General features: G+C 32.3%; 1 protein-coding gene across 1 annotated transcript in view; it reads left to right on the forward strand.

Annotated features, from left to right (window-relative positions):
• The window catches only part of LOC148282349 (F-box only protein 25), a 30,229-nt gene that overhangs the window by 1,539 nt on the left and 5,766 nt on the right, over nucleotides 1–22,924 (forward strand). The window contains exons 2-5 of the mRNA XM_088225222.1: nucleotides 10,995–11,091; nucleotides 17,383–17,572; nucleotides 20,327–20,508; nucleotides 20,788–20,880. Coding sequence (XP_088081348.1) covers nucleotides 10,995–11,091; nucleotides 17,383–17,572; nucleotides 20,327–20,508; nucleotides 20,788–20,880 — 562 coding nt within the window. The remainder of the gene's footprint in view (nucleotides 1–10,994; nucleotides 11,092–17,382; nucleotides 17,573–20,326; nucleotides 20,509–20,787; nucleotides 20,881–22,924) is intronic.

Consider the following 22,924-nt stretch of genomic DNA (forward strand, 5'->3'; position numbering starts at 1 on the left):
GGTAAACAAGCATATTTTTTATGACATTAAAACAGAGTTTATTCGCTTATTTTTCTGAAATGCTCTGTGCTCGTCTTCTGTTTTTTACTTTTTTTTCAATAAACTGTATGAAAAACAGTCATTAATTTCAAATCTATCATATCATACGAAAATAATCGTAATAAACTTTCAACGTTTTTTCCCAAAAATATAATATTTCAAAATAATATATTTGTTTATTTTTTCATTTCAAATTCCATTTGTTTACACATTCACCAACTTATTATGGCTTTTCAATTTATTATTTAAAACGTTGCGGTTTATATTATACATCTTCAGGACCCCGGTTACAATGGGAAGTTAACATTTATCTTCAATTTTATCTACAAAGTAAAATTAAGTTTTCTGTATGAAAAGCAGAATATTCGAACAATTTTTTTTTCTAAACATGTTCAGTTATAGTTTGCCGACGAAGATACTTTAAATGTTCGTGCAAATATACTCATTTTCGTACACAAATATCGGTTTTTCTCTATAGACAGTCGAAGATAACTCTGTTAACTTCCCATTGTAATCTGGGCCCAGGTTTCTAAGTTCGTTGGTTTTTATCATATTTTTTAGTTATTTTTTTACATTTCTGTATAGTCGCTATTTTAATATTGTGAGGTTAGTCATTGTACATTTTTAGTCCATCGTTTATAAGCCGGGGATCGGCCTATTCTTATTTTGGCTCTTTGTATGTGGTAGTGTTGTCTCGTGTTGTGATTGTGTATGTCAGTTACTCTCGTCAGCGAAATGTCAGATGTTTACTTCACCTTCTTTGTATTTTATATGGTCAGAATTACACTGTTCTCGCCTGGCGCGCCACCGATGCAGTCCCGATCCGACGATTTGTAGTCTGCCCAGAGTGATGAGGGGGACTAAAGCTAAAGACACGTCCCAAGTCACAACACACCACAATAATGTGTTCCTAGAAACATCTCCTTAACGCACTCGGCCACTGTTCACATCTACGCAATCGGGTTGTGGTCCCGTGGCAAGTGTCTCGGACTCACGGCTTAAAGGTCCGTGGTTTGAATCCCACTCTACCCCAACTTGATTCCCATTTTCTAATAGTGAGTTATTTACAACTCGTTGAAAATGGCTCTCAAAATTAAATATTTGAGTAAATCGTAAGAACGCAAATATTTTTTTACTAAAAAATTTTTTAAAAATTAAGCAAACACGATGAATCATCACACCGCGCCACTCCACAACATAACAATGTAATCCCACCTTAACTCACGACAGACCAGGGCCCCGATTACAATGGGAAGTATTGGGAAGTTAACAGAGTTATCTTCGACTGTATAAAGAAAAACCGATATTTGTGTACGAAAATGAGTATATTTGCATGAACATTTAAAGTATCTTCGTCGGTAACCTATAATTGAACATGTTTAGAAATGTATGTATATTCTGCTTTCCATATAGAAAACTTAATTTTACTTTGTAGATAAAATTGAAGATAAATGTTAACTTCTTATTGTAATCGGGGCCCAGACCTCAACACAACACACGAGAACAGTGTAACCCAAGTGTGAACCTTTAGACTGTGCTTATGTTAAACCATCTCTTAATTAACAATAAAAGTATGTATGGTAACTTAAAATAAACAATAATTACATAATAATATTTGTCATAATACTAGTATTAAGAATAACAATTCAATAAAAGAAATAACATTATACGTAATATTATGTAGTTATAAATATAGGTAATCCAATATTCAATAATCATTTAAATTAATATTACAGAAAATAATGCAAAATCATAATTGTAATATTAATTTAAATGGTCGATGAAGTATAAATTAAAGTAATTAATAATGTAACGAAATAACAGTTTATACGCATTAAATAATAGAAAAACTTCAAAATATTTAAAGAGAAAATAAGGATAAGGAAGGAAAGCAATAAAGGATACAATAAATTATTTAATTTAATAATTTAACGAGTGCACAATATAGAAAATTTCCACTTAGCTTGAACTTTGAAAAATTTATCAATCTGTTACAGAGCATAATGAGCCTAAATTTTATCAACATTCATTTAGATGCACAATATGAGTTAATACGAATGGACAGCGAAAGAACGGCTAAGAATATTTACAATGCGAATGTTGATGGATGCAGAAATAGAGGAATACCGAGAAAGACATGGCATGACCAAATCCAACAAATACTTGAAGATGGACATGTCAAAAGTTGGAATAATCGGCGCGCGTGCATGAGAAGATGTATGAATGTAGAGGAAGCGAGATCTGTATGCAAAGATAGAGTGTTGTGGCGTTCTATCCTCTCTGCCTATCCTTACGGGGAAACGGCGTGATGGTTTGTTGTTGTTATAATATTTTATTTTTTTCGCTATTTTCCCTATTTAATGTAAAAAGGTGTGTAGCACGCAGTATTTTAGGGTTTACATTGCGTAATCCAATCTCTATCCCTATTGTATAACCCACATACTTCCTATTTTATTTGGGTCATGAACATGCCTTATCTCCCGTAGAATTCCCGTATTCGCTTCGCTCTGCATGTAGCATGTAGCGCTTGGAGTATAGAGATATAATAAATATAGAGTTTGGAGTTCTGAATTTGGCCTAGTTAGCTATAGAAAAGCCGAGGTGCCTGCGTTTGTATATTTTTAGTATTCCAAAATTTTATTGCAAAGTTTCAGCGAGTTTTATTAATTTTTATACAAGGCAATATGCTTTAGTTTCCCATCCGCATTCCATGGGCGTACAGTGAATTTTCTTTACACCTACGTCATCAGTTATCGTGTTCAAAATATTACTCATCAAGCTTGCGATGTAATTAATGTTAACATGTTTTATGCTTGAAATCCCGAGTTCGATTCCTGGGATGGTCTGCATGAAATGTTTCTATTTTAAAGTGATTTTACACTGAAATATGTTATTGCCTCTGGTCTTGCCCTTGAAGCGTAAGACGTATCACCTTACGTTTCTGAACATAGTACGATAGTGATACTCTGCATTTAGTTTAACAATGCCGTGTTTTATGCACCACCAGGTATGGAAAGTGTTTGATGACTTTATGATGATTTGATGACAATATGTTATTGTTAGTATTTCATAAAAATAAAACATAAAAAGTTTCTATGTTCATTAATTTTGAAACAATATATTGCGTCACCTTTATTACACAGTGACTTGCAGTGAAATTCGTACAAGCGCACATTCTGATTTTTGATTTGAATATTTGTGAAATTATTATATATATTTTCATCCTCTATTTTGATTTTTTATCCTAAAGTATTTTGAAAATGATTTAAATCAATAACTGTAAACAAACTGTTCTCGAAAAAATACTCAAAATACGAAACGCTCACCAATACGAAATTGCCCCTCACATTGATATTCTTATAGCTCGGCACGTGCAAAAGAAGAGCATGTTAAAACCAGTTTTTTTAACAAACAATCTATTGCGTCATCTTAATTATACATATACATAAGTAATGAGGGTTACATTATAAATTATAACCATCGAGATATAATATATATAGATAATACTCCATCCAAATCCGAGCTAAAAAGTCGTCCCCAAAGGAAAGAGAATAAACAGCGGAGAGAGCAAGTATCGCCCCGTCATATTACGTCGCCTTTGACAAGCAAAACAAGTAGTACAGTAAAAAGCACGGACTTTTTACATATGTCTACTGTAAGTTATATTCAGTATGTCGCTCCCTTCCGCATACGCGTCACCTTTGTTTATCGTTACACTATACGCTCGACTAACTGAGCAGGACAGACACAGGAGATAGATTACGACTGGTAACATATTAATAAAACGTTTTTTTTACATTAAAATAGCTATTTTAAACAAGTATTGATTAAGATAAAAACATTACTTACCGGATAAAGGTTATACCATCGCTCTTTCTATCTTTTCCAGATCGATTTGTGCAGTATCTTAGCGTACATATAGGCATTTTAGTAATTGCGAGAAAAGTAGCCAGGGAATGCTCGCAACAGACTAAAGTTCGTTCTATCGAACATTTGCCAATAGGCCACAGGTTGAGAAAACATGTTTTGAACGCTCATGTTTACCTCAATGATTATAACCCATAAAATTTAGTTTTAAACATATCGTGTTTTATACATTTTGTAATTTAAATCAATCTTCAATAATGCTTTGAGTATGTCCAAATATTTGTAGACAGGATAAATTTCCCTTCTACTGAATTATTTAGATCTAAATTTGTTGCAACAGAGAGGCAAAAACATTTTGAGAAGGGAATATGGAAGTCTTGGCATTTACAGGGGTTACACGCTGTGTAAAATTCACCATTCTGCCTATGTTTAAACATCCACATTTCCTCAACTCTTCCAGGTCATAAGCCCTGTACATGCCTAGAATCCTTCTTTCGCCTTCTCTTCTCAAAGAAGCCTCCCCTCTCTGTTGCAACAAATTTAAATCCTAATAAATCCTCTTCATCTTTTGGTACATTTAACATTTCTAATTTGTCTAAAATTTATCGAAATTAGTGCAACTATATACATTTATATTCATTAAGAATTTTGTGTTGCCGAAGGGTATTTATGAATATCATATACATTTTATGTAACACCGTTTTTATAGGAACTCAAATTTCGTATGTTGCACTGCAAATGAGTTTTTAAATGAGCATAAGGCAAAACAATTGAACGTAGTTATGCAGAAATCAGCCAGCCATAGAAAATTGAAACTGATATAATATCACTTTTGTGAAAATAGTGTATAATCACATCTACACAACAGTTGGAATGTTTTTGACTTTAACAAATGATAAACAATGAATGCATTAGTTTTTTTTTATGTTACGAACAAGAATCTTATTACGTATTTGACCAGTTTTAATGATTTTTAAAGTATCGTAAGATTTTTCTAGTGCCGTGGGTGTTTTTTGCGAATTGAGAAATGCCGTTTTTGTGATCGACACCATTTTCAGAAGGTGATTAATACCGTTTTTTGTATGAAAGCGGTCTCGCTGTTTTTAGCAGAACATAGAATGGACCTTACTGAACCCAATAACATCAATATATAATTTTTTAGAAATTGTGGACTGGCTGCTTTCTGCACAACTACGTTAAATTATCATGAAAATAAAACATATGAAGACTAAAATGCATTCTATATCAGCATAGCATTACTGAAAAATTCTTTTCTTGTATTGTACCTACGTCACTGCTATAAGCTATCAGTACTTACGTAGCGGCCTTACGATACTTTGCGCTCTGCTGTAAGCTATGATTATCTTTAATAAACTCGAGGACTGTATACCTAGTACCTACGTACATACCGAATTCATTAGTTGATTTGTATATTTTTAATTTTACCCTTTCTAGCAAAGTAAAATGTATCCATAATGCATGTATAAATGATACGTCCCATATGAATACATTAAAAAACTTTCAATTTTAAGATCGAAACCTTGGTCTTTATAAGTCTCATTTAAGTACTAGGGTAGGCTTCGATTTCTCGTCTCCACTTTTTTTTAAATATGTTTTTTTTTTTTAAATTAATATTTTCGTTCTTACGATTTACCCAAAAAAGTTATTTCAAATGCCATTTTCAACGTGTTGTAAATGACTTAACTATTAGAAAATGGGAATCAAGTTGGGGTAGAGTGGGATTCGAACCACGGTCTTTTGAGCCGTGAGTCCGAGACACTAGCCACGGGACCACAACCCGATTCGAATGTATTTATTTATTTAAGAGTCCTCCTTACTAAGGAAATCAGTTCAAATGAGAACTGTATGTACATGTACATCTGTACATAGTGTACAATGTTCAAAATTTAATTGACATAAATATATAAGTTTATTAAAGGGGGATTATAGTAGATTTTAGAAAAAAATGTTAAATGCAATTGAAAATTACAGAAAAAAAAACTCTCGTCATAGTATGTCATACTTTATAAATATTATATTTTTAAATCATGTTATTTGTATTTTTCACAAACTTATATTATCTTGTTGATAAAATTCCAACAGAGATAGAGAACCTTTTTGAGAAGGAAATATTATTTTATTTATTTAAAAAACAAACATATGTACGGGTTAATTGAATATAAATAAAAACTATAAAAAAATGTTTACGTAGTAGGGCCTGTCATTAAATAATATGTATTTACTAAATTATACTACAATAAAGCGACGACGGTTTGAACTATATAAAGAATAAATATACTCTATATTAAAATAAAATAAATATGAACAAAACAAGGAGATAGTGGGAAGGAAAAGAAGGAAATTGATAAGGAGTGGTAAAGGATGATTGAAGGAAAGTAGGAGTGAAAAATTGCATTTTTTAAAATGATTAAGAGCAAGAAAAGAGACAAAACATCTATTCTCTGTTATTCTGAATCAAGCCTTTTAGTTCTCTTCTGTACCTATTATATGGAGTGTTAAATATATCTAGACTATTACATTTTTTGTTAAATGCTTCACATATACGAGGGATGGTTGAATGTTTCCGATGATTAGTTTTAATATTACGAATATAGAAAATGACAGACAGTCTAGTTGGTCTGGAGGGGACACGGTAAGCAAGTAGATGAATAATTCGTTCTCGGGAATCAAATTTATTATTTACAGTTTTGTAAAGCAGGATCTGATCGAAAATATCTCTTCTGTCTGCCAATGAATGAAGGTTATGAAATTTTAAAGAAGCCATAAAATTTGGAAAATGCAAATGAAATTTGTAATTGACTTGTTTCAGGATTTTTTTTTGAACATTCGATTCTATTAATATTCAATTTATGAACAGGGGACTAGATAAATAATATGGTCGTCTAAGTATATGCATATACAATGATGACTTCATGATATTCCGTTATGTTTTGCTAGCTTTCTTTAAACCACTAAAATAATTACCTACATAATCTTTACACCTACATGTTTTGAAAAACCTACGCTATCATTAAAACAGGATAATAATATTGTATCCAGTAAGATCTTACAAATAATCGCAGCATTTTAATAGGTAAGTTGGGGAGCGATAAACAAAACCAAGTTTCAAGTTTTTTTTTTACATTTGAATACGTTTATTATTTTTTTAATCACAAATGTATTATTTAATATTTAACAAATTGCTATATTGCTATTGCTAACTTTTTTTGACGCTTCATATTCAACGAAACAAAAATGAACAAATTACAACAGGGATGGAGGATACCTTAAAGTAGGGAATATGGAAGTCTAGGCATTTACAGGTATTCTCCATCCCTGTTGTAATTTGTTGATCTTAATGACTCCCGAGGGGGTGAAATCCAGTATTTTGTCTACAAACATTTGAACTCAAATATTGTAAGAAACGAAAATTGTCCAAACTTTTGTAGACAAGGACTGGATTCAACCCCTTTGGGAGCTAATTTATTTCAACAATGTTTTGGGTATGTCCAAATGCTTGCAGACTTACTGGATTTCCTCCTTAGAGATAATGATTTAAACCGTATTAGTAATAGATCCGATAGTGTACTGTCAGTTCCAGGATGCAGAACTAAGTTCGCACAGAGACACTCCTTACATGTTGGTCCAAGATCCTTCAATCTTCCAACTAAGAAACCACAAAACATTAAATCACTGGTACAGTTTAAAGTAGGTTTGAGGTCTTGGATTGGCATGGAAGGAACAGATAGACACATTCTTTAAAATAAAAATAAATGCATACTGCAAATAAATCATGTCTTCGTATCGTAATATCAGCATATGTTAATTTGGGTTTTTCTTTTATTTTTATTTTCTCTTCTTTTCTTTTCATGTCGTACCATATTTATTTTATGCCATAAACTTTTTAATAATTAAAAAAGGAATGGCCCACGCTCAGACGCTGAAGTCTTTGTGGGCATTTTTCCCAATTTATGTTATAGCTTAATTTTAAGATGTCTTTTTGTAATTATATTTCTATGTAAATAATATATGTATGGAAAAATAAACAAATAAAAATAAAAATATTATTAAATTTGTTGCAACACAGTTATAACAGGTCATAAGCCCTAATGCCTAGACTTTTCAAAAATGTTTTCCCTCTCTGTTGCAACATTTTTTTATTTTCAAATTTATTTATTTATTAAATACACCGCCTAAGCCAATTACAACAGTTACATGAAGAAACATATGTACTAGAAACTGAACAAAAAGAACACAAAACTATGTAGCAAAGACAAACAAGGACAATAGAATAATGGTATAGAATATATTCCTAAACACGATAAACATATAAAACTTCGAGCTAAACCATGCCAATCCATCTTCATCCAGCCTTGTTTTAGTGGCGAAGAGATCTACCTAAGATCTATCTAAGATCTAGATCTATCTAAAGCCGGAAGATCTATCCCAAAGAATTCCAAGCCTTGCGACGAATTGACTAATCTACACATTCTGTACATTGGGGCATAAAAATAAAAGTTGCTCTTAGAAAATTTAATAAATAGCAGATTTTGACTTCTGGTGACATGGTTTGGAATATGAAAATAAATGTATTGCAACAGAGATGTGACATCACTTATAGCATGAAGTATTTTGAAAATGCGTGTATAATTATAAAATTCTAATAATATTAATATATTACAACCGAGATGCAGAACGTTTTAATAGGTAATACACTTCCTCATTAAAATAAATAGATCTTAACTGCACTCGGATACCAAACTTACTTCTACATCTACATGCATAAAATTGCTGTTTCGTCTTCTTAGTATGGTATGTCTGCACATTGTAGACATTAGACATACTAACTACATACGATGTCTATATATGGACCACTCCTGTTCTGATGGCTTAACTGTTTTTACCACTTAAGCTTAATGGCGCTCCCGAGTTGTACCGTCTGGTGCATTTTGTAAAGTAAATTACAAATAATTATCTTCTAATAAAATACTTGTGTGGATTTTCATTACAGTTTTGCCCTCTAACCTTAGACAGAACTTAAAAAATATATTTATTTTTTTTCAAGCCAATCGACAGACTTACGAAAGCCCTTATAATATGTTGTATATGAATTAAATGTACCGTGATCATACAAGAAAAACTGGCCAAGTCATAATTCTTGTTTGTTGGCAAATCAAGTTTGAAGTTTTTATGTAGTCGCAAACTAATAGTTTTGCTATTTATTACACTTTTAATTTTAAGTTTCTTTTGTTTTACATAAACAGATGATTAGCAATGTATTGTATTTAGTATGGAACTGTTTTGATTTTGTCAATATTTCCTGTCGCAGATGTTCATAGAATTTCTTGGTTATTATTGTTATTTTTAACATAGAGCCTTTGTTCAATAGAATACACATATTATTACAACATTAATACATAAAGAAAACATAAATTATAAAATCAAATTTGTCCCGATAGACTATCAAATAATAGTTTATTATCGTGAACTCAGACATTAGTTTTAATTACGATTCAAATGAAAGAGTACGGACATATTATAATATCGTGCACTTATAAAATAATTATTTTGTTTTTAATGCTTTGAAAATAAAAAAATATGTTTAGAAGAAAAAAAAACTCAAAACCAAATAAAATGAAAATCAATTTACAATTATCGCTTTTGTAAAAAAAGACTTTGAGATAAAAGTGGACTTGGTTTTGTTTCAGTAAAATATAAAATCCAGCACTTGATTTTATATTTTAACTTGGTGAAAAATCGAAAAAAAATGGTTTGGCCAGTTTTCTTAGTATGCTTACGAAGTACATTAATTGAATCTAAACAATCTCAGAAACTACTCTAAATTACAGTAGTTATGGAAATAGCACAACTTCGGCAAATATGGTCGCTGTGTCATATTTAACCCAGGAGTGTTAACACTGCTAGCTCGCCTTTAGTGTAGGGACACATCGGCAGTGCTGTTTAGTGAGATTTCGTTAACTGTTCTGAGGATCCTTAACAGACATAAGGGGAAAAGAATCCGAGGTTGGTTCTAAAATTTCCTACTGCGAAGACAGTATCGGCACGCTAATTACGGCGAGGTACGTTGAGGTTAATCTCATTGAGGATATTATGGGCATCTATATAGTTAGATATTATTTCATGCAAAAATATTAAACCAGCCATTGCCCTTTTATTTTATTAACCAACAAACTTTGAACACATTGACAGTATTCGCACGAGACAAAATGTCTCTTCATCAGCTGAAGAAAATATTACCCTTTAAATTTCTTATGGTGGTCTACACAAGTCTTGCGTAATCAATACTATCATACGTAATTCTGTCTTGGGGAGGAACTCACAAGGCATACGTGGATGGAATTAACATTTTCCAGAAATTACTCCTCACAATAATTATTTCAAGTGACAAAATTTGGAAAATTAGCAACGAAAATGACACGAGCATCGCATCGTGGGGTATTTCCGTTGAAGCAACTGTGTACTATAATACTTTTAGTTGATAGTTAAATACTTCGACAAGGAAAAAACCCTGCTCAATTACCGGCATGGAAAAAGATCAATTTTAGTCGTGAAACTGATGACTGAGTCCAGAGCACAGAACAGCGGAATTTAATATACCAAGACTGTTCAAAAAGCTTCCTGCCGAGGTGAAAGAGCAAAGGAGCAGACGGTTGAAGGACTTATAAAAAAATCAAGATTTCTTAGCGTAAAAGTGTTGTGTTCAATTTTTATTTTTTCCTTTTCAAATTCATAGCATTGTTTTAGCTTATTTTATTTATGTATTTATTTGTTTTTATGATAATTTCCTATGTTTGTTTGTATTAGAAACACGCCGACAAGCATCCTTTTATTTATTATTAGCTTTGCGCGATCTAGTTTTAGTTTACTTCTGTATATTTTATGTGCATATATTTAAATAAATAATAATAGTTATGTATTTTTACCATTACTTTGTGGGAATTAAATATATCTTAATTTCCAAGTTTCGTCGTATATTTTCCCCAAGAAATACACTCGCATTCCTGTGCGTGTTATTTTCTTAGTTCGGCGTTTTTTCAATCTATTTTTAATTTATCTTTTTTCCAAAGGGATGGAGACATATCAGACGAGGCGGCTGCAAATTCAGAAAACACGTGTCCCAATGTCGCTCCACACTGTCGCATCACTATCAAGTGTACACGGGAGGTAAGAACAAAATAAACATTTTATTGCGTGTATTATAGAAAAATAAACCATAATATGTAGTTTTCGAACTTCACATCTGCTTAGCCGTATACTTCAGATGCCTCCCGAGACTTCGAGAGCCTTTGTTCATAAGGCATCAGGGCCCTGATTACAATGGGAAGTTAACAGAGTTATCTTTGATTGTATATTTATTTATTTATTATATAATTTCAACAGCTACACGAAGAAACATATGTAAAAGAAACTGAACAAAAATAACATAAAACCATTTAGCAAAGACAAACAAGGGCAATGAAATAATGGTAAACAATATATTCATAACCAAAATAAGCATGTAAAACTTCGAGCTTAACCATGCTAATTCATCCTGCACTGTTTTACTGGCTAAGAGATCTACGAAAAGCCGGAACATCTATCCCAAAGAATTCCAAGTTATGTGACGAATTGACTAATCTACACATTGCTCTTAGAAGATTGAATGAATAGCAGATTTTGACTTCTGGTGACATGATGGGAACGTGAAAAGAAATGGATTGCAACAGAGATGGGACATCACTTATAGCATTAAGTATTTTGTATATAAAGTAAAATCATATGTACGGAAATGTGCATATTTGTGTGAAAATTTTATATATCTTTGCTAGCAACCCGTAATCAAAGATGTTTTAAGAAAAATATTTCAAGAGTATTTTATTTTTCATTCAGAAAATTGGCTTTGACTTTACAGACAATTAAAGATAACTCCGTATGCTTCTCGTTTTAATACGGGCCCTGGATAGCTACTGCTGGCAGTTCCGGCAGTTTATGTCTGAAGTCTGAACTATGGAGTTAGAGATAAAATTGTGTCATTACTTTACAATACCCTGTTATTTTTATTATTGATTTCAAACTCTCAATGGCAAATATTAATTTTTACCTGTGCCTAAAATACTATTCTTGCTGTTGAAGAAATAAATGCACGTTTTCACCGTTCGTTTGCAAAACCGTGAAAAAACGTAAATTTCATGATATTACTCATGGTCGGTTGTCCGAATTCGATTTTCTTTTTAATTTATTTTCGATAAATAAACTGAAGAAATCAGCTCGATGAGGGCAACGCAATATTTGCTATCTATTTGTCTCGACAGTGGCTGAGGCAAAACCAACTTTAAAAAAAGGAAAACTGAAGACCACACAGTATCCATGTACATATTATATAGGTAGGTTCTAAAGATAGACTTGGAGAAAAATACAAAAATAGTATTTTGTATTCAATGGCTGTTAGCGTTGTCTTTATTTTTTTAGTCATCCGGAACTAGTAAGGCGACGCGACGTTCTCAGAAGACAGAATTTAAAAATAGCCCCCCTGAAATTTGTTCTTTTTTTACTGCTTTTTAAAAACTGTTTGGTTTTATCTTTGCCAGTAAGTACCCATTACCTGTTGAAAATGCGCGGTACCTACTCGATAGTTTTCTTTTCTATGACGCGACGTCACAAAAATATTTTTTATTTGGGTTTGAACCACATAAATTTTGAGGCTATTTATAATTTGATATACAAATACATCATGTTTTAACAGTACATAGGTTGAGTTTCTTGTTTCACCTTAAATTTGAATTTTGAATCATCCATTCATGTTTTTCTTTGTGTTACTGTATCAATGACGTATTATAATAAATTAAATAGACACGTTACAAACGCGAAGAAAATGGCATTTCACGTCGCGACTTATCGTGAATTATTTCTTTACCTTATACCTTTCATGCCTTTATTATCTAATGGACTATCATCATGATCAGACGTGATGCTACGCAGAAGTATGCAGTCGTGTATGACGAAAAAATACTTTAATTGCACTGCATCTGTGAAAAACAATACAGATGTATGGTTTCATTCGTAAATACAATCCATTTTGTGGAATAAGTAGGTTAGTAATCTAGGTATATTTAAGTAAGCCAGGTATATTTTAAGCACATTTTCAAAAACTTTAAAACCTGCCAGCTCGTATTGTTTCTATATAAATATGAACTAAGGAAATATGTACATCTCTTTCTTACATGAATGATTGCATGTGTATCGTGATTTTTTTTTTCTTGCAATTGGCGGGAATCGAACCTGCGATGCCAGTTTCACAATTGGCCGTCACACCAACTGCGCCACGGTGCCTATCTCTGTCTATTTATTACACGCCATTGCGCTGCCTCGCCATGAACATAACCACGTAAAATAATTATATTTACGTAAAATTTTGGCGTTAGAAAAATGTTATGATTATATTTAAACCGAATACATACATATTTGTAAAACTCTCGCAGCCTTTACGTGTTAACATTTTGTGTTTTCATGGAAAATGGTGACTCTTTTCGAATTAAATTATTAAACCAATTTTATCACGCGTCCAAGCATAACTACGTGTACATAATAATAGCCTACCTTTGTTACAATATCGAGCCACGATCGCCAAAACATCGTAACCGACGAGAACAAACCAATGTTTACGGGAGAATATTTTTTCTTTTGATAACTAAGTTTTGTTTCGAATATTTAATTTATTGATATTAATAAAACAAACAGACAAAACAGAGTTCCATTCTCAATGCATATTCCTTGTTAATAGGGAAATATCACATACTTCGAAAAGCGATAAAAAATTATGAAATGGATTTAGAAAAATTAATTATATTTTTTAAATATATGTCTCCACAAAAACGCAACATGTTTGGCCTTGACAATTGTGACGTCGAGATTCGTGACGATGTTTTGTTTAAGTTTAAACGGTCACAAAGTTATTGACGTAAGACGTTTTTTTTTCCTTTATTAGGGCCTTCTACCAAAATATAATAACATCGGCCAAAAACAAGTTACATTAATTTACAATGAACATGAGAACAACACAAACAAAAGGAATAACAATATAGATACAAACAATAGACAACAAAATTATATGTACAAAAATAACTTAAAATAATAATTGTAATAATAAACATGTACATAAAGGGGCGTGGCCAATGTAATGAACGTTTGCGCGGGAATTTAAAATTATATATTTTTTTTTAAATATGCCACTTATAAGTATATAAAGTTTTTTTTTTTACTCGACAGCATTTTATAGACACGTATTAATTTAAATTGAAAAAGTGGTATTTCCTTGTTGTGGGGAAGTGTTCTCCTGTAAAATATTGTTTTTTGGTAAGGTATTCAAAACAAAACACTTTTATTGGATTGAGTTCCACTTTTATTTTTTTGAAATATATGTGACGCGTTTCGCCTTGTTAGGACATTATCAAACTGACTGAAATATCGGTTACGATGTTTAATGACTTAAATGTCGGTTACGATGTTTTGGCGATCGTGGCTCAATATATCGAGCTATAATCGGCAGAACAACGTAAGCGACAAATGGTGAATTGTGCAGGATAGTTTTTTTTTTGTTCCATATGTATTTTTTTAAATAATTCAGTAAATGGGATTTATAATGGTTGGTTACTGCCAATACTGAAATGACAGCCAAATTGTTTAAATACCTTCAGCTTTTAAGATAGTGGCGGTTACGCTGTTTTGCCTATAACTCTGACAGTGGTTCGAGCTAGCGTAATCGCCTACATTTTCGTCGGTTACGTTGTTTTGCTTAGCTTAAAATTAATGTGGCAACATACGAGTATATATAAATATATTTTTACAGTGGAATGATGCGGAGTAATACATAGAAAACTATAATTGACCTATAATTTTGGTTTATTTATAAATATTGTTTTTTGTTGTTGTTATAATGGCTGTTGTTTTCTTTTAATAAATAAAAATAAATATCCTCAAATGTGGCAGGTGAATTTTACAGAGCTATGATGTTTTTAACACTTGTGCAGGGGACAATAAGGAACACTTTTCCTTAAAAAAACGCAATTCGCAAAAAATGTCGCTTACGTTGTTCTGCCGATTATGGCTCGATATAATAGCTGCCGAGCAACGTATTTTGTATAATAGATTTATTGTGAGTGTTCCGTATGTTATCTGCATGTGAAAGTAAAGCAAAATAAAATTGTTGCAACTTGTTACGTGGCTGACGTAATCGTAAATTACTGGCCTGTATTATTTTCGTTAGCCCCTCTGTCACTTTTCCACAAATATTTTTATATCCGCCATTTTGTATTTATTACCTTCATTTTTTTTGTATTATTTAAAATTTATTTGTTAGTTTAAGTTTATTTACGTTATTGAATACTCCAGCATACCCGTCAGAACAGTTGTTCTACATGAAGGTGCTGGATATGAGACAACTGTACCTAAAAGAAGCACTTCCACACTTCTGGTCGAACAATAAGGAGAGGTCTAAGCAAAATGTCCGTACGAGGTTTTCCCAGAGCATGAATTATGTCATACCCAAAATCCGTATGACTTTTTCTCAGAGACATCTCTCGTTTATCGCACTGACAGTGTTTAATATTTTGGAAGAGCGTATTAAACTCTCAAGGACAAAAACTATTTTCGAGAAAGTAGTTAAGGACTGGATTTTCCTTAGTGGGAAGGATTTGAGTAGGAAACTCCTTGATGATTTTCCGAATGTTTGTGTTTACTATTTACCATATTGATGTGCCATGTATAAAATATTTTTTATGTTTCTGATTCTATATTTGTGGAGATATACTAATGTGTTTGTGTCAACTAATTGCTAGTCCCATCTCAACACAGGACTTTTAGTCCCATGGACTTGGGACTTGTCTCAAATAATGTACAATAAACTTATGTATGTAAATAAATAAATGAATTAAAATTCCATATTTTATTGCAGGTATTTACAATATTGTGGCTGTTTAAGTATTCTACTAGCCGCCCAAGGGAGCCATACTATATTATTCTAATATTATTAATATTTTTTTACCGATTATAAAGATAGGATTTGGATTTTTTTTTAATAATGAAAAATTACGTTTTTAATCGATTTTTTATATTTATTTTAGAAAATAAAAGACGAGTGATACTTTAATCCACAAATTTGGAATATACAAATTTTGGATTATTTGTAAATTTCCAAATTTGTGGATTAAAGTATCACTCGTCATTTATTTTATATAATAAATTACAATGAACTTCGCTTGTCTGCAAACATTCGAACATACTCAAAACATTGTTGAATCAACTAACTGGTAAAAGAAAAAGTATAAAAATCACCGGTTCAGCCGGATGAATCTCACCCGCATGATTAAGGTTTCAGCTCTCTTACTTCACAAAAGTCAGCAGATGGAAGAGTGGAAGAGAGAGAAAAACCAATATTTCACATCCCTCCTTTGCCAGGAATCGAACCCGGAACCTCAAGCATAGTAGACTAACACGCCAACCAGTTTAACATGGAGTGTAGTTAACTCCACTATCCACTCGATTTCCTTTTTCAGGTTTTTACCTGAGAGTAGCCATCGAGTCGAAAACACTCCTTCAGAATTCTGGTTCTATTGCATCTGCCTGGAGACGAACAAATTTAAACATTAGTTGATTTTGACATACTGAAAATATTTATTTTATAGGGTATTTGAATAATGAATTCAAAATAAAAACAAACCTACTTAAAAAACAGACTGGGAAAATTCAGTGGGTTTTTTTTGTTTTTTATAGTCTATTTAAAATTTACCTAAATTAAAAAAAACAATAATTAAGTATCGAATTATCAGTGCTATGATTTTTCAAAGTATTGTAATTTTGAAATTACTCCCCCTGTGACGTCACAAGTTCTAGTCGGCGAGTTCTGCTAAATGGTGAGTTGGGTTCCCGGAAACCGGAAATCTATCACAACACTATCACTGGTTGATTCAGAAGAACTTGTGACGTAATTCAAAGTATTTAAATTTGTTGCAACAGAGAGGGAAAACGTTTTTGAGAAGGGAATATGGAAGTCTAGGCATTTACAGGGATTATGACCTGTCATTGGCTGGTTTAAGTGGCCACTTTACACACTGTGTAACATTCACCATTCTGCCTTTGTTTGAACATCCACATTTCCTCAACTCTTCTATCTGTTGACTTTTGTGAATGTGTTAAAATTTAACTATGAATAACTTCCCAGGAAGGAAATCCAGCCAGTCTGCAAGCATTTGGACATACTCAAAACATTGTTAATTTAAAGTAGTTCATTTTTATTAATTTTTTCATACATTTTTGAGATACTTTGCCAAACAATCAAATGCTCTAATTTTTATCGTGTGTAAGAAAAAAAAAATTCTATCCTTTTTCCCCTAGCAATGAATTTCTCCATCCAGAATAACACAACATTTATTTGTTTGTTTTTTTAATATTTTTACTATATTATTTCAATGCTGTTTTCAGATTGCCGGGTTCAACGGTCTCTCGGAAGCTGTCCGTCGTCTAGACTTCACCAGCGCTGTGAAGGATGTGCGGAGGTTCAACTACATCTGCGCCCTTCTTCAACTCCTCATGGCTGGTCAGAAGCTGACCGCCCTTCCCGGGGCCGCACAGAAAGTCCTGCTGGCCATGATCGAGGAAGTCGCCATGCAAGGTAAGAGTCCCATCCGAGAACAACCTATCTTGACTGGTCAAAAGCTGACTGCCGTCCTATTCAAATATGAATCCCCGATCTTCCAAATAAGACTGGAAAAAGCTCATTATTTTCATGGATCAATAGATAATTTAGATTTTTTTTAACGATACAAAATATTGTTTTAAAACACATATCAAAATTGCTATAGAGACGTCACAAGAGCAAAATTTTTTGTTTATATTTTATTCGTTTTATTTATTAGTTTTCATTCTTTTATCATACCAGTCCAGGGACTATGAAATATTCTAGTGCGAAAACACCCTTTTAAATAAATATTTCATATCAACCATGTCAGGAATCAAACCCAAGACCTTTTGCATGGTAGGCAAACGCGCTGACCATTACACCAAGACTATCTAGTTGTTATTTTTTTTTGTTCAGCTACAGATAGTTGAACAATAAAAGTTCAGAAATAATACATTGTGTAGCATTCACCACTCTGCCTGTACATGAACGTAATTTTTTTTTTTTTTAAGGAAAAAGAAATATTTGCGTTCTTATGACATACCCAAATATTCAATTTTGACGGCTATTTTCAACGAGTTCTAAATAACTCACTGTTAGAAAATGGGAATCAAGTTGGGGTAGAGCAGGATTTGAACCATTGACCTTTGGTCCGTGAGTCCGAGATACTAGCCACAGGACCACAACCCGATTGTAAATTATTATATTGTAAATTAGTTATAATTTGTTAATCTTAATGACTCCCGAAGGGGTGAAATCCAGTCTTTTGTCTACAAACATTTGGACAAACTCAAAATATTGTAATAAAACCAACTTGTTTAAGAAGTTTAAAAATTGGAAAATAGTGTTCAGGCATTGCCTAGTATGTGAAATAATTCGACCAGATGAATCTCTTCACAACAATAAAGGTTTCAGCTTTATTTAACTTCACTAAAATCAACAGATGGAAGAATTGAAGAAATATGGATGTTTGAGCATAGGAAAAATTGTGAATTTTACAGTGTGTAAAGTGGCCACTTAAACCAGCCAATGACAGGTCATAAGACTTCTATATTACCTTCTCTAAAATATTCTCCACCATTTGTTGATGTGGATCTGTGTCAGTGCGTATTGTGATCACTTAAATCTGACAATAACGGGTCATAAGCTATATGGCTTTCCATATTCCCTTCTAAATCAATGATAAATTTCAGTTTAATATTTGCATAACTATCTTACAAGTAGTACATCGGTCTATTTTCTAACATTAAGAAATCAGTTGTGCTTTGGAGTGAGCTTGCTATTTGTAGCACAGAGCTAACAAAAGGTCAAGAACCTGTTTGGCTATGTTATTCTGCTTGTATTTCAAATACTATTATATTTAATATCTGCAAGTGCTTATTCACTATGTAAAAACTGTGCAATAAATGTACAATTATTATTCAGCTGGCAACTTTTGACGAAAGATCTATTCTTGCTAATTAAGTGTGCATAGTATTATTTATTTAAATCGTACATTTGTACTATTATTTAATAAGCGCTTTGGCGGACTTATTGCTCGAAACAATATTTTTTAGCCAACTAAAAAACAGACTGGTCAAAAGAAGTGTTGGTTAAAAATTTGTACTAAAAAAAATACATCAATAGAAATGGTACATACATGAATAAATATAATTAATTCAAAATAACGGTTGTTTTTGAATGGGGAGATAAAGCTTGCACACATCGTATTTTAATTGTCAAGAAACCGAGTACGCGCTTTAAATTGAAGCCGACTAAACTACTCATAAATAAGTAGTTTTACGTTTTGGACATTAGTTACTCTGTAGACGTCGCTTAGTACGCAACCGCCGATTGAAAATCAATTATGCCGTGTTGTGTCGTTTTTAAGTGTCAAAATGCTGCTCTTTTTAAAAGGGAATACGTTGGGATCACATTTCATGTGTAAGTAGCGAATTCGCAAATAATATTATTTAAGAAGTGGATTATTTTACCATCCGTCACATTGTTAAATAAAACAAGGCGGACATTTTGTTAGTATGACCAGGTAGTCGAATTTTTTACCCGTCTTTTATTTAATTAACCTTAGTATAATATTAAATGGTATTTATTTACTTAATTAATAAATATATTTTTTTTTTTTTACATTTGCCTAATAAAAGTACCTTTTTTTATAGTCCAGTCAGTAAAATATTTTTATAGTAAAACATAACATAAAATTTTCTTTTATTTGTGCTATGATAATATATTGTTTACTGTCTGGCAACATTACGCGGCCACTTCACGCATACGCGCAAGTGGGATGTGGGGTGAAGGTAAGGGTGAAGGTAAGGGTAAGGTATGGCAGACTTTTGGACACAGTACGAAGTATGCAAACTTGGCTCTATGCGCCTTCTGGTATATTATAATTCTATGCTTGCACAAGTAAACTTAATAAAAGTACATTTATCATATCATACCCTACCCTCATCCACACCCGATGATGCATAGAGGACTGATAAACAAAAACACCATCAGGCCGCTTCGAAGGCGGAGAGAATAATACGCCATATCAGTCTGTCTTTGCATTCAGACCTCGTTTCTCTATCCCAGGCAAGATTGACATTAATCATTTTTTTAATAGGTTAATTTTCTCAACTCTTGAGTGAGCATTCCGTCAAAAATACTCCATTGGGCTTCTGGTTTTATTTCACACCTAACTAAATTCTTCTTTACACCTGGATGCAAAAAGGTCATAGGGTCTTAACATGTTTCTTTAATTTTTTTCAGTTCACGAGTCACAACAGAATCCGCGTGTGCTGCGGGCCCTCCTGGGGGCCCTGGGATCCTTATGCGAACAGGAGCGCCGCTCATGCTGGGGGCGCCCCCTGGGTAGTCGTGCCCTCTGGGGGCACCACCGCAACACGATACGTCGGATACACACAATTGCTGAACGTATCCGTTTGCGTGAGGTACTCAAGTGATTTTCTTCCCTTTTTTATCGACGATTAAAAGGCTCAGTGACTGATGCGCCACTATAGCCAATATTGAGTTATATTCGTACATATTTATTTATTTTTATTATACTGTGTGATTTTTAAAACATAAAATTGATTTAAGATATCTTCCTAGGGAAACCTGTTCTAAGGAGCACGGTACAGTGTTCAAAATTTAATTTACATGTTTCACATGTCACTTGAAAATGAGTTTTTAAAGAAATGAAATTTATGTATATTTCATAATTATTTCAGCCCGGTCCAGAAACAGTTCCTAAATTACACGAATTGCCTGTAGAATGTATTAGAGAAGTTCTTCTTCGGATATCTGACCATAAAGACTTAGAGGTTAGTATTATGCATTTAAAAGTATATTTATTTTATTTTTTAAGCCCATAAAATCGATAAAGAATTATTTTTACAGGAGAAAAAAAACTTCTATAATCAGCCCATTAATCTCAAGTATATGACGCAATGTGCCCTTTTATATGTGATTTCTCTTTTGTGAGTTTTTGTCATGACCCAATATTCTTTTCCTTCAATTTAACAGACAAGGGGCCCGATTTTAGTCATTTTAAAAGTAACAGCCTGTAGTTCTTATTCAGGAGAAAAAGTGGATTAATATCTCAAAAATTTAAATTGTATGCATATTATTGAACTAATTTTATTTTTTAATAAATATAACAAATGAAAGTTCACATCATCAACTTTTAAGTTCGTCTTGCAATGACACATTAAGTTTTTATATTCATTTTACATAAACGGCATGAATTGCGTTTTTTTCATAAATATACATTCGTAATAAAAATAATAAAATTGCGTAACTTCAACAGTAACAAGTAAATATACTTAAGTAACTAAAAATATTCACATAAATACGAAAAAGTAAAAAACATTTTCAAACATAGATAAAAGTCTAAGAATACGATATATCACATACTACGAATACCGATAAAAATATATTAAATGGATTTAGAATAAGTAGTTGTATATTCGAAATCAATACGGATATTGAGGAGAAATGTTTTTATATGTAATTTTTTTAATATTTCACTAGAAAAACGCGACATGTTTGGCCTTGATAATTGTGACGTCAAGATTCGTGACAATGTTCTTAACAAATTTGAACGGTCAGGAACAAATAAACATGAATCGTGACGTATTAGAGGAGTGGCCAATGGAATGACCGTTATTGCGGGAATTCAAAATTACAAATTTAAAAATATTTTTTATACTACTAATAAGTAACAATTTTTTTATTTTTTTATTGGACAGTATATCATAGACCTTTTTTGCTTTAAAAATGTTTAAAAAAAGTGATATTTCCCTATTATATTGCGAAAAAATAAAAAGCTTGTTGTAAAACTATCAAATCCAGAACCAAATATAGCCTTGTCGTCATACTTATTACCATATCTGTGGAGCTTGGGGATAGGCGAGTGCTGTGATAGTTGGTTCTAGAACTTGCAGACCAAAATGGATATCTGGGGCAGGTATATCGACACCGACTCCAGTAAATCTTTTAGAATTCTTCTATCAGAAAGTTTTAAAAGATTTTCCAAAGATCAATTATTCATTATAATTAACTAAAGCTGCTGGAATATGTAATTTTTTTTTTTTTTTTTTTCGTTTCTTCTGGACACTCTTTAGTGAATCGGTATGTACACTAAAATGGGGCAACCAGACTGGAAAATATATATTTTAGACGGCTTCTTACCAAGGGTGGCATTTTGAATCTTCTCTATCCCCTAGAGTGATTAATTTGGGAATTTTCATTTTTTGCATGCATTTACACTTTGCTTCGTATCTGGCCACACCGATCATCAAATAAATATGAACAAGTGAATCAAACATGATGATTTTTATTTAGAACGTTATTATAACCTCAAGCATTATCCAAAACACTTAATTAGGTTGAATTGACCAAACCATATAATTTTTTTCCGTTTTTTTAAGCAAAGTGTTGCCGCATTCAAAAAATAAAAATCCCCAAATTAACCACTCTCTAGTGAGTAGAGAAGATTCAGAATACCACCCCAGGGAACAATAAAGTGACTTGATTGGTATAATATTTGTTGATTTGCTAGTTACCCTACAGATAAATCCTAACATACTTAGCACCTCATTTGAGATCATGTCAATATGTTTGATAAATGTAAGTGTATCATATTTTTTTGCCAAGATCCCTAATAAAATCAACTCTTTCTTACTTACTAAAGTTTCTTACTTTTAGAAAAGGAAATTAAAAACCTGGCATCTTTCTATATTGAGATACAAATTATTTTTATTGCACCACTCGTGAAAGTTGTTGAGATTCATCTGTAGGGTATTTCAATGTTGATAGTTATTACAGACAAATAAGAAAATTCGTATTATAAGAGTTTTTAAATGC

Source organism: Micrasema longulum, unplaced genomic scaffold (assembly GCF_059751315.1).
Source record: "Micrasema longulum isolate JH-2025_06_02 unplaced genomic scaffold, ASM5975131v1 h1tg000336l, whole genome shotgun sequence".
NCBI lineage: Eukaryota > Metazoa > Arthropoda > Insecta > Trichoptera > Brachycentridae > Micrasema > Micrasema longulum.